Source organism: Orbicella franksi, chromosome 7 (genome assembly GCF_964199315.1).
Source record: "Orbicella franksi chromosome 7, jaOrbFran1.1, whole genome shotgun sequence".
In the NCBI taxonomy this organism is placed as follows: Eukaryota; Metazoa; Cnidaria; class Anthozoa; order Scleractinia; family Merulinidae; genus Orbicella; species Orbicella franksi.
Genome location: NC_138151.1, coordinates 26,101,016 through 26,114,642, shown reverse-complemented (window position 1 = coordinate 26,114,642; position 13,627 = coordinate 26,101,016). Strand labels below are relative to the sequence as shown.

The following is a 13,627-nucleotide window of genomic DNA, read 5'->3' as shown; positions in this document are numbered from 1 at the left end:
TAAAATAATACACAGCTCTTGAAAGTGTCTAAAATAAAAATTACCTTTTTTGCTGACTCATCATAAGATAAAACAACATCACTGCTAGCTGAGTGGAAAGAGATCTCATCTGGCTTAAATGACACATGGCTTCGCAGGAATGAGACACAGTCATCTCTTGAGCTGAATATTAGTCTGTGGCGTGTATCCACAAAGAGATACTGAAAGTGAAAAAAACATTTCCTGTTGAAACTACCCTAAGCTTACAATTTATAACAGGAATAACAATTCTTTATTAATAAATAGTAAATGGCAAAAGAAACATACCCAGAGTCATACGTCTGGACTCAATTTTATATAACTAACTACTAAAAAAACTAATTACAAACTACTGTATGATTAATTACAAACTAGGAATGTATGAATAACAATTAAATAAAATTGAAAAGGCATCTGTCCACAAAACAGCGTTCTTGACATTCAGTTCTGACATGTGGCAGGAAGTAAGGGTGTCCCCTTTTCCTATGGCCCCTTGATCTCTGGGGTGGAAGCAATATAACCGCATAACAGCATAACCACACATCAGCTACCCAACATAACATTATACACTAACAAGCTGCTGTACTTGCCATGCTTAGCTTGGTCTGACATTATTAGACCAGAGTCAACCTGTACATGTAAGTCAGTACATGACTGTATTACATGTAAGAAGCAAGGGAATTCAACATAAACAGGGGTTTTATTGAGGGCTGGGCACTGGGCAAATTGACCGGCTGTGAGGATGATTTTGCCCGCCTGGTTTGACCATGTAGAAGAACTATTTTTAGAAGTTCAGTTCCAAAATTTCTGCCACCTGTGAAAACCAGTTGCCCTACTGCTGAAAACATTGACAAAACCCCTGGATAAAACAATACATTTATGACCAAAAATCATCCCAACCAAGATTAATTCTCGTCTGGACAATGACCAGTGCCCTTGGACTGTCAAAAGATTCACAGTCTGAGCTGACAGCTCCTTGAATCTAGGTTAGTATAAAATAAAAAAAAGACCTGGAGAAGGGGGTGATATGGGATCCTGGCAGGGCAGGGACTCAGGGGGTTGGGTGGTGTGCATGTTATTCTTTTTAAGAACTCCCAAAAGGTGAAAAGAATTTGGTTTAAAAAATGTTGAAATCATTCATGACCTAAAATACATAATATGTCAATATAAATTAAAACTACTAAATGACATTCTCTGGTCCAAACCATTTAGAATACAGTCATGTACTGCAGCATGTTTACAAATTCTCCCCTTGGCATCCCTCATCCACCAACAGCTTTTAACTATACTAACCTTTGTATTATCTACTGGAGAAGGATAAAACATGTCAATAAGAGCAAAGTCGCCATTCCGTTGCTTAAAAGCGTTTGTGCGATTCTCAAAGGTACGACTATAATCTCTTGAAATCCACACATGGCTGTTGCTGTTCAAGCCTGGATTTCTGTCACGTGTCAACACCACAATAGTGTCCCTGCCATCTCCTGCCCAGTGCACATAGGCCATGTAGTGACTGTCATTCAGCTGAAACTGTAAAATAAAACCACATATGTTACCTAGGATTTAAATTTTATTCATACACGTACAAGGACATGTAGGAGGAAGTTAATTTCTGAGCTGAAGAGTCTGACTAATGCAAGTCTTAAAATAATCCTAGTAATTAAATATAGATGATGTCTCTGGGTGAGGACCATAGCATACAAGTGATCCTTTGAGAGGGTAACAAAGTGGGTTTGTGAACCCATTTAATACAGGAATTTTAACACAATTCATGCATCAAATTACACTATTATATGTAGCTACTGTAAATTCACATGCATAAGACACCAATTTTTGCCCTCGTCACAGGTCATGCATAAACCCTTTGCCACCCACGCTAGAGGCTCTACAAGGAATGATTATGACTGCTGACCAATAATTTGTCATTGTTATCTTAAGAAACTCAAGATTCTTTGTCTGAAAGTAAACAAAGGCATGATACAACTGACACATGCAAACTGTATCTGGTTAAATATACACTGGATCACATGTTTGACTGTTCAGTTCATCACTTTGAATGTTCACTCATGAACAGATTACTTGTGAGAATATTCAACAAAATTCAACACCCCAGGCAAAAAGGAACTCGACCATAAAAACCCTGCATTAATTTGATTCACAGCAAAAATTTGCTTCAAATGTAACAACTTGAAAAGATGACAAAGTGATCTATCACTGTAATGAGTTGCAGAATGTTTATTATTAAGGTACATGTACATATAGAGAAGAAGAAATTATAATTTTAATTTTGTTGGAGCCGACTCTTACTGTCCACCTAATGTTGGCATTTTGTACGCCTGTGCTCTCGATGATAAATCTAAACAAAACAAGTACAAAAAAAAAGCTGTTTTGCAGGGTATTTTGACAATAATAAGTCACATATGAAAAACTGACAGGTAGGGAATTAAACGGATCAGTGACATAACATGTACATTAATACTTAGTTCTGAAGACAAAAGATTTTAAAAGTCGGAGCACTCCCTAACTACTTGCAACAGTAGCTTCGTATTGAACTAAACGTATGACAATGAAATGCTGTGACCAATACACATGGGTTATTAACCAAGTGTGGGGTCAGTCAATGGCTGGTTATTGGCCTTCTTCTTTGTTCTTTTTTTGCATGTTTATGCGCAAAAAAGAGCAAGGCCAATATCCTGCGATCTTGACCAAACAATCTTGGTTAACAAAGGATTTATTATATGGCTTATTTTCTTGCAGGAAACAGCTTGTAATCCAGAGTGGGCAAGATGGTGCCATCCTGCCGGCTTGGGAAGCCAGTCACAGCGCAGGGTTTGCACATTTTGCCTGCTCACAGAGCTACATATGTGCATGTAGCCATATAATATTTACTCATACATGTAGACGTCATTACTTACTACTAGCTGTAGTTACACTTGTACAACTTCCAGTAAAATTTAAAAAAGAAGTATTTACAGCTAGAGTGCAACCAATTTGTCATAGAGAAATGATATTTTATAACAAAAACGCTAAAATGTTAAGTTCAAGAGGAAAAAACTCTTGCCAACTGCAGATAAGCTTTAAAGTGCACCTAACCCCCAAAATTTTTTTTCGCTAAAACGAATCTAGACTTTATTTGAAACATTTGGGCGAAGAAATTTTTGAATTTGGTTGAATCCTCGATTTTCTATGCCCTTTCAAAGTCGCGCTTGAAGTGTTTCACGACCGCGTTTTAGGGAGTCTGGGGCGGCGGTACCTGATGACATCTACCCAGGAACCAAACACAATAGCGCCTCAGTCAACTCACTGTATTTGCTCGAGAAAATGGAACACAAAACTAATCGTTCCGATGTATTTTGGGACTAAAACGTCCAAGTTTTGTCTCAGAATCATTTCTTTTTCGTCACTGGAGTCAGAGTTAAGTTTCGATTCGGAAGACTCCGAAATAAACTTCGATCGAGCACGTTCGACAACTGTGAACTCACTGGTTAGAGCTTTGAGAGCAACTTACAATATTTCAAGCGACGAAGGGGAGGACTTCTTTGCGGACGAGCTTCTTGTATATTAGGAATGGAAAGCTAGATACGAAGTGGAGGAGCAGGCAAACGAAAAGCAGGAAAGAAAACTCGAGGACTGCTTTGGATGGTAATTTCGTCAACTAAACATAAGATTCCCACGCGTGTTTATAGCCCGTTTACATTTGTCCTTAGCGAGAATGTATTTTGTCAAGGTGTGATTGTTCTGTTAAATCCAGTTTGTGTTTTACTTTCAGTTGAATGCTTCATGTTTGTAAGAGCGACGTACGTGTTGCAGTATTGGAGACTTGATGACCTCCAAAACATTGGCTTCGATCGATTGAAAATCGTATTGTTTGGACCTGTATTTTTGAAGCTGCGGGAAGCAAGGCGGAAGGAAACATTTCATACAATTACCGATTTAACATTGTCACACGTTTAAGTCGTAATTCCAAATAACCAATGTAAATTGCTCTTAAAGTTTGCAGTGAAATTCGTTGGATAAGCAAAAAGGATGTGTTCCCTAAGCAGTCCGCAGATAATGTTACGCGGTCATATTTTTGACGCTATTGCACAGAATCTTTGTTGCACTGCTGATTTCCAAACCTTCGAAAAACTCTGTGAGTCTAAAAATTTAGTTATCATGTAATTCTAAAGGATTAATCTTCGACTTTCATCTAAATCGAAAGAGAAATAAGTGTTGGTTAGCGTCGTACAGTTGCGATCTATTTACATGTCAGTATAACGCTTATTTATCATGATCAGATCACACAACTTTGCCGGTTATGTTATAAATACTGCGGGATTGGAAGATATAGGTTTGCGGTAGTATTTCTAGAAATTGCTGGTTAGCTTTAAGCAGAAAATTTATGAAAATAGCGTTCGAAAGTCTGCGGAACAAATTCCAGTGAGAGTTCTTCAATGGTTCTCACAGATTCAGTTCGCTTGTTTCGGTTCGACAAAATCAACCATAGTTTACGTCTTTATTGCACCATTAGCTGATCATCGCCAGTAAATTGTACAGCATATCTTTCTTTAAATCTGGAATATTGCTGCAACAGCCGATAGCACCTCTGGAAGGCGTTTCTGCGCACTTTTCGAATGTGTATTGCACTATCCTGAAGGAAATGAGAGGACGTGAGATATCCAACCTTCCTGGGTAGACGTCACAAGAGCCGCTGGACCCATTCTCCTCAAACTCGGTCGTGAAACAAAATGGCACTGTTTTGGAGCTTTTTTCAAGATTTCGCCGGGGCACAGAAAATCGAGGATTTAACGGAATCCAAAAATTTTTTCGCAGAACTATTTCAAATAACAAGTAGATTCGTATTAGCGAAAAAAAAATTTGGGGGTTAGGTGCACTTTAACTGTACATACAGTTAACACACTCTATACTTCAAAGCTTTTAATTTTATAAAAACATTACTAAATATTATAAAGGTATTTTATAATGTATTTCACAAAATTAATTTTAACCAACTATAGTTTCTGTGCTCCAACAAACATAGTCAAATATTACAACAGCCTTTAAGCTTGTTTGTGTTGCAGCCATACTTGATGGTCAATTGTTATAGCAATCTACTTAACAGCTGTGTCTCATCTCTTGAACTTTCTTGATGACTCTCGCACCTGTTACATGAATATGTGACTTTCACGACTATATACCAAATGCGAGGCTAGTCAGCCTGTTTTGTTTTCATAATGCTTCCTCAGAAAACTCTTGCGTCGTCGTCGATTTGGTCTGTTTTATTTCGCTGTGCATATGAGTTGCTATCTTTCTGAATGCCACAAGAAGGGATAGAAATCTTCTGGACACCGTTTGCCTCTAAGGGAAAATACTTGGATCAATGTAATTCGTTGAGATGAAGGAAAGGACTTCATGATCGCCATGGGAACCAAAGTTTGTTCACTACATTTCAGGATAGAAGGTCTTAGAAAAATCATTTAAGTGACGAGCTTATGTGGTTTCTGGTGGTATTCCAACACGATTTGCATGACCAGTACCTTCCCCAAGGTAAAGAAAAGCTCCTCTTGAAGACAACCTCTGTCTCAAAAGAAGAAGTTGTTGATGTCCACCTCCACTCGCACAGAACTGCACGAAACAAATACTATGGTGTAATATCCAAGCGCATGAACTTCAACTGCCCCATCGTTGAAACCAGTGATAGCACTGACTCAAATGACGACTTGGAGCTAAAGCAATCGCTTATACATTTTCTAGAATCATCCAGCCTGAAATGTAACGAAGAAACTTAAACAGTTCCTTCAGCGATCGTGAACTCCTTTCCTTCATCTTTTTTGCTCTCAGAGGCAAACAGGGAAACTAAAAATCATTGTGGAAGATTCCACTTCCTTCTGGTGGCATTCAGGAACACAAAAACGCTTAAGGAGGGGAAAACAAAATGGACAAGACTTTCCTGGGAAGCATTGTCAAAACAAAACATCAAAGCCTGACTTACCTTGCTTTCATGCGACTCATACCTGGATACCCACTGAGTGGTCTGCCATATTTGCATTCCGTGTATACAGTGTACACATGTCATGGTGCAAAAAATAATCACTACATGTTGCTCTCTTCAGAGCTGTTACTAAGGTTTTTAAGTAGAAGGCTGGTAAGAAGTAATACTAAGTACTACATGTAAGTGAAAATAAGCAATATAGTAGTAACTGAGCATTTATGCTCCTCCCTCCCTGGGAAGTACTGACCAGTCTCTGCACGTTTGCTGCAGACATCACGTTGTTTAGTGATATTAAGTATGGCAAGCCGTTTGTAGCAAAATTCAATCCTTGCAATATATGTTTAATCCTTTAAATAATGGTTTTATTTAAACATATAAAAAGGCATTCAATCCAATGGCAAATAAAATTTTTGGTTCAATTCAATCTTTTAATTTTCATGATTCAATCCAATACCTGGAATATTGATTCAATCCAATACCTAAAATATCGATTCAATCCAATACCTGGAATATTGATTCAATCCAATACCTAAAATATTGATTCAATCCAATACCTGGAATATTGATTCAATCCAATACCTCGAATATTGATGCAATCCAATACCTGGAATATTGATTTAATCCAATACCTCAAATATTGATTCAATCCAATACCTCAAATATTGATGCAATCTTCCTGGGCCGAGCGCGGCCAACAAGAACGAGAGTAACCGAGCACTAGAGAGCACTGAAAACATGGCGGGCGAAGGAGAACTAGATTTAGAAGTTGAGCTTCCTAAGTTTCTTGCAGACATCTTGGATAAAACGGAAATAATTTTTGAGAATTTGACTCAGAAGTTGCAGAAGCGCACGCCGAAGTTCTTGTTCAAACCATTAGTCTGCTTAGGTAAATGAGGCAGTGCTACAACCGAGACATAAGGGACACGGAAAATTTAGATTCCATTACTGCCGCTTTTGTAGATGTAAGTTAACTAATTTTTATGTGACAAACATATTTGTTTATTAAAAGCTGTGTGTGCTAGCTTTTTGTGGCAAATAACATAAACTGTGGCAAATTTTGCTACCACATTGGTCTTTGGTATTGTGCATATTTCTGCTGTCCAATCAATACTGGCACACTAAACTTTGAACTGTAAACAAACTTTTTGCTGTGCCGTGTGCACAGTCAAACATGTTTCTCACAAAAACTGCTTGTGTAAACCTGGCTTTAAGTTATTTTTGAAATAAGAACCTTTACATTTTACAAGACAGCAATCATTGAACATTGGGATGTGTTTTAAGTGTTTCAATGTTGTTGTCTCATGTTTTGTATTATTTAACCCACATGTGGTACTTCTTTCCTAAAAACGATGTTTTTCTTGATATTCTATGATAAACATGGCACCAATTTGTTGTGAATATTATCGGGTACCCAGGGCTCAAGGCTAACACTACTGCCAACTAGCCATACATTTCAGTTTTGAATCGTAGATTTTTGCACTTTCACTAGCCAATGTGACAATCATGATGGAATGGAGTACTGGTCTACTGGATGAAAACAAAATTGAGAATTATCCTGACAAAGTAAAACTGATTGAAGAGAATAGAAACTAATGAAAACAGGGAAACTATGAGTGGATCTCATGGAAATAATTGCCTTAATAAGCATATGATAAATATTTAACTATTAAAGGGAGATAAAAGAAAATGCTAACACTGATAAAAGTACATCAGAGATTGAACATAAGCATATTCAAGAAAAGCAGGATTCGTGTTTGTGGGAGTGAAATTTTCTTAGTGATTATTATTAACGTTTTAGACGCAACAAGAAATGTCCAAGATTGACCACCACTCTTGTAAAAAAGTCAGTGAAGCTGTGTATGAAAAAGGCTGGCTGGTGCAAAGTTAGTTTTGGCTAGTGACATGAGTCCTGTTAGTAGCCATTACGCCAGTGCACCAAGAAGTTAGTCTTGTGTCCTGGGTACTTTTGAAAATAAGATAACAAATTAACTTTGCAACAATTTAACATCTGTTTTGATAAGTACCTAAAAAATCTGCAAGGCAGAGTAGTGCACATGGCAGTTATCAAATGCCCTGATTTCTCTTCAGTTTAGTTGTGTTGCTAGAAGTTAGGCATTCTGTAATTCAAGCAGTTTCTGAGTTTTGTATATCAATGAAAAGGAAGATGAGAAAATAATTTACTTGACACAGGGTGAGGTTTTCTGTTGTGAATTGAGTTGCAAAAATACTTTAAGGGCCATAATCTCCTTTACCCAGCCCACACACATGTAGTATTATGCAATTGTCAGTTGCCCAAGTTTAACTGTCACTAGTTCTAGAGCCTCTTGGAAGATGTCTACTCCCATTTGACTTGATTATCTTAAGGGATCTAGCCTTTCCAATACAAATGACTGCACTGAATCAAGTTGTCCCAGGTCAATTTCTTCAACTATAACATTGTTATCACTGTCCAATGGAGTTGGACCATCAGGATCATCACCATAGTATTCAAAATCATATGACTTTCCTTTTGAAAGGGGGTTTTCAGGCTGCATTATATGATTAAGCCACATTTGGTATGGCAACCAGTTTTTTTTCTCTTCTTACCATTTGGTGGTTGAAAGCTTCAGTGAACTGGCAAAGAGCAAGGTTTATCCTTGTTTGAAAAATAAATGTAAGGTGGAAAGATGCACTGATTTATCAGTGTCCAGGATGCCTGACAATTCCATACTACAAAAAGTGTAAAAGTACAAGTGGGAAGCACAACGGAAACATCCCTCCACAATCTTTCAATTCGTTGGTTGTGTTGATGGCCCTGCAGTGAAGCTGCCCCTCTCCTCTCTTCTAACCTGCTCTACTGTATCGCACACACCAACGTTTTCAACACCACGATCTACTTGTACTCGAAGGCCAAAATTCTCCGTCTCTCTTAACGGCACCCAGAAACAATTCAAGAACTGTTTCTGCTTTATTGTTGGCACTACATTTCAAAAACGTTATTCTCCGAGAAAATCCGTCTATACAGCCGTGAATTAGTATTTTCCATCGGATCAGAGAGTGATGTCCATCCAGATGCCAAAGCGAATTTACGCACCCCATCTCAAGACAGTATTTTGGGGATCTAATTTTGCTAACCTTTCTCTTATTCTCCTCCATTGAACCCGTAACCCAATGGTGTTGTAATCGGTTGACGGTAACAATTGTAAAATAACGAAACAAACAACGAAGTAACTTAAACGGTTCCAACTCGTACGTTTATTCTCCTCGCGATGACGGTATGCGAATATATGCTTACAACACGATCTTGATAATACGACAGAACAAAACAAAGGCTCAAAATACAAAATCTCGTATTACATGTCAATTGTTAACTCGGGTAACACAACATGTCACAGTCATGCAACTATTAGTCTCTTAACAAATGGACTTAAAGAAACCTGCCATGAATTAAAATTATATCCATACTCTTGAATGATTTCGGTTCCTTATCAGGTACGCTGTCGAAACCCCTTATATCTTCTAAGCCATACCCTGTCAATCTTCTGTGAATTGTCCATCGCCAAACTCCAATCATCTTTGTTATCGTTGTCCAGATGAATCCTAGTCCTCAAAGTTCCTCGAGCACCTCAACAGGAATTTTAAGAAATGGTCTTCCATGATTTCGTCCTTTTTCGCTTTCTATCGTAATGGAATCCGCAGTAACAGTTGACGGAGTAATAGCTCTGCAACGAAACACACTGAGCACATCTACAAAAGCGGCAGCAATGGAATCTAAATTTTCCGTGTCCCTTGTGTCTCGGTTGTAGCAATGTCTCATTTACCTAAGCAGACTAATGGTTTGAACAAGAACTTCGGCGTGCGCTTCTGCAACTTGTGAGTCAAAATTCTCAAAAATTATTTCCGTTTTATCCAAGATGTCTGCAAGAAACTTAGGAAGCTCAACTTCTAAATCTAGTTCTCCTTCGCCCGCCATGTTTTCAGTGCTCTCTAGTGCTCAGTTACTCTCGTTCTTGTTGGCCGCGCTCGGCCCAGGAAGATTGCATCAATATTTGAGGTATTGGATTGAATCAATGTATGAGCTATTGGATTGAATCAATATTCCAGGTATTGGATTGCATCAATATTCGAGGTATTGGATTGAATCAATATTCCAGGTATTAGATTGGATCAATATTTTAGGTATTGGATTGAATCCCCTGGATTGAATCAATATTCCAGGTACTGGATTGAATCAATATTTTAGATATTGGATTGAATCAATATTCCAGGTATTGGATTGAATCATGAAAATTAAAAGATTGAATTGAACCAAAAATTTTATTTACCATTGGATTGAATGCCTTTTTCTATCTTTAAATAAAACCATTATGTAAAGGATTAAACATATATTGCAAGGATTAAATTTTGCTACAAACGGCTTGCCATAATTAAGCAAATGACCAGTTGGAAACTATTCATTGAAAATGTCCCAAGCACTGAAGCATGTCTGAACAGACATTGAGCAAAATCCACTTGTGGAATAGATTTGGCATATCCAAACTTGTCAAAACATCCATTGATTGCAACTTACAATGAAAGAAGATCACTGTGTCGAGTTAAGAGTGGTTAATCACTATAAAAAGCCTTTTTTAAAAAAATTACTTTTTAGGTAATGGACAAAGGAGAATTAAAACATTTGAGATAGCATATCATCACATTCATAACAATAACAGATTTGCATAATGATGCATACAAGACTCTTTCAATTTTTATTTTTCTCATGCTAATTAGGGTAGTTGTTAGTTACCCTGCCAAGAACTTCAACATTTGAAAACAAAAGGAAAATACTGATGGCAGTCACATAAGGACATTGTACAAGTTTGATGGGAAGACAAACAACGCAGTTGTCAAGAGAGATCATAGCATTAACTACAGTAGGCTCAAAGACCAGCAATACAATACATGTGCCCCCTCCTTATCAACAAATACAAAAACAGATCATTTTGTCATTTTCCAATAGAGATAAAAATACTGCCTGTTCTGATATACTTTAGTACCGTGCACCATATTCAAGTCAACCGCCGGCCGATATCGGATTCCAAATAGCAGACCAATCGAATCACACAAGCACATCTGCGATTATGTAGTTGTTAATTAACTTCTGTTATGTGTACAAAATGAGTAAATAATTTCGTTCAAGTATTTCCAAAGACTTCTAATTAGCGCTAGCATAACTCCAAGAGGCAAATTGGTGGGCAGAAAACACGGATCGCAGCTGTCTAACATTGCTTGATAAAAATCAACATATTCCGACGGTCGCGTACCGTCTGCTACGCACGTCAACATTATTTTCTACTCAACAGGAAGTTTGAACGTTTATTTTGCATAAACTGTTTTAAAAGCTCAAAAAGACACTCAAACAGAATTGAACACTTAGGTTAGAGACTGCATTTAAAGAAAGCAACTTAACGACTAAAAACAGTGTTTGATTGTACAGAACCCATCCGACACGGAAGAACTACAGATGCAGCGAAAACAAGATGACATAATGCGAAATTAGAATATTGCATTCGCAATCACATATGCAAAGCACGCTTTAAGTCGCTTTAACCAGCTCGCACGAATTTACAGCGAAATTTCAGAGCACAAACAACAGAATCAAGTCTTACCTTGGTAGCTTCTGGCTTCATATCTGGGTCTACCACCGATCGTCGTACTCGACGAAACAAGTCGTGCAGATTTTGGTCGCCGCTGGACCGAGACGGTTGTTCGCTCTCAATCTTGAGCAACTTTTTAGGAGAGCCTGGCAGTGGCGAGTCTCTCTGCACAAATAAATGTCTCTCTCTTGACACTGTTGCCACATCTTCCTGGACACTTCCACTGGCTGAGAACAGTAAAGACACTAGGACCACAAAACCTTTTAGCACATCTGTGTCCATGTTTGATGAAAAATGTCGTGTATCCTGAGACTGGTACGAACTTCAGATCACGTGATATTTTAGTCACGTGCTAGACCACGCGCGAAATCGCGCGAGCAAGGATGACTAAGCAAAACTTGTCGGTTGTTGATTAGCTTTGATCAGGAGAGCTGCTCAGCTGAAAAAGTGATAAACTTCGTCACCGACAAATTCAAAAGCTTAAAATGATATAATCTATCGCGTTTTCGAGTGAGTGAATTTAGTTAAGTCAATATTCCACATTTCGCCGATCCACGGCGTCACCGAGGAGGCAAAATAGTCGGCTGTTCAAAGAACTAAAGGGTATCCAAAAGTGCTCGCAAAAATTAGATGCGCGTTTGCTTGCTCGTGCTCACCAAATTTTTGCAAGTGCTCGCATGCTCGGATTCTCGTTAAGATGTGCTCAATAGTCCACGTTTGCTCCGAAGCTTTCAGGACAAACTTCTCTGATATCTGGTGGTGTTTTCTTTGTATCCAAGTCTCTCAAGGGAGTTGAGGGACCAATAGAAACTTAAAAATTTGCCGTGAATTTTTGTCATGAAAGCCTGGGCGGCATGTTAGAACATCGAGTATATCAAACGTGATCTATTCCCGTATGGCAAAACTGGGAAACATTGGGGAAGTATGCACGCGCTATGAATGTTTCTGGAAAACATGCTTTCCCGGGCATTCTTCCTCGTTTAGCTGATGTTTTAATTATTGGTACTGACGCACATAAGAATTCCGTCGCGAAAGTCACCCGCAAAGATAGAAATTAATCAGTAGAACCCTGACGTAAAGAACCTCACTATTGATCACTATTACCATGCGGCCTTCAGAGCGTGTCAGAGCGGTATGGCTGCAATTTGTCAGATCCCAGAAGCCTCCAAATGAAGCTTCATTGCGTTGAATCTTTTTCAGTCAATCAGCCGGAAACTAATTTGCCGATCATCGAAACCGACACTCGAAATGCGACTAAATGCCATGTTGATTACATTAACTCAGAATTTTGTAGCCAAAAAAACCTTCCATGTCACAACACTTCAAAGTCTCAGGGAAGCTTTTAGCTTCTTCTCGTGGTGTGTTCACAACGGTTGGGTTAGAAAGCTTTAGATCTTGTAGCTAAATCTCCTTGAACATCCACTCACGGAAACTCACTGACTCACGTGAAGGTACATGACGAAGTGCTCGCTGCCCGCCACCTGTATTTTCCAAAAGTCCGCCGCTCGCAAGACAAATTTGATCACTGCTCGTACTCGCAAAAATAGAAGCACTGCTCGCATGCTGTCAAATGCTCGTAAAGACCACAAGGTAGGCATTGAAGTGTGAAGTAACAAACAATGCTGATAACTTGAAAAAAAAAACTTTCAGGTATTGCGAGATAATTATACATATATACAGGGTACCTGTGGACTAACATTAGCTAACATTGGTCAAACATATTAGCTCAGATAAGCCACAAACTATTAAAACCATCTTCGTTCCTAACTTGTTCCTTATTTGCTCTTTCAGCACAAAAGGTTAATGTCTCTCGGTTTTCCATAATTATCGGCAGATTACTGCGGCTAAATCAATTAATTTTGTTTCCATGTTAAGGGTGGAATAGGAGAAATTACATAACCGCAAAGCATAGATAAACAAAGCGTGTAAACAAAATTCAGACTTAACATGATTCGAACCCATGACCTTTGCGATATGCCATACAGCCAAGCTGTGACCAGCTATCATGGGCTATCAAGCCAACTGA

At 38.4% G+C, this 13,627-nt stretch overlaps 1 protein-coding gene across 2 annotated transcripts in view; it reads right to left on the bottom strand.

Annotated features, from left to right (window-relative positions):
- LOC145492240 (uncharacterized) overlaps positions 1-11,920 on the bottom strand; it is a 66,390-nt gene extending 54,470 nt beyond the window's left edge. The window contains exons 1-3 of one of the 2 annotated variants that reach the window (XM_081471596.1): positions 11,614-11,920; positions 1,312-1,545; positions 45-200 (exon numbers count right to left, since the gene is read on the bottom strand). In XM_081471596.1, the coding sequence (XP_081327722.1) occupies positions 45-200; positions 1,312-1,545; positions 11,614-11,883 (660 nt within the window). In that variant the 5' untranslated portion in view covers positions 11,884-11,920. Of the gene's footprint in view, positions 1-44; positions 201-1,311; positions 1,546-11,613 lie in introns of those variants that run through there. The other variant, XM_081471597.1, reaches the window with a different exon arrangement.
- Between the last annotated feature and the right edge of the window lie 1,707 nt (positions 11,921-13,627).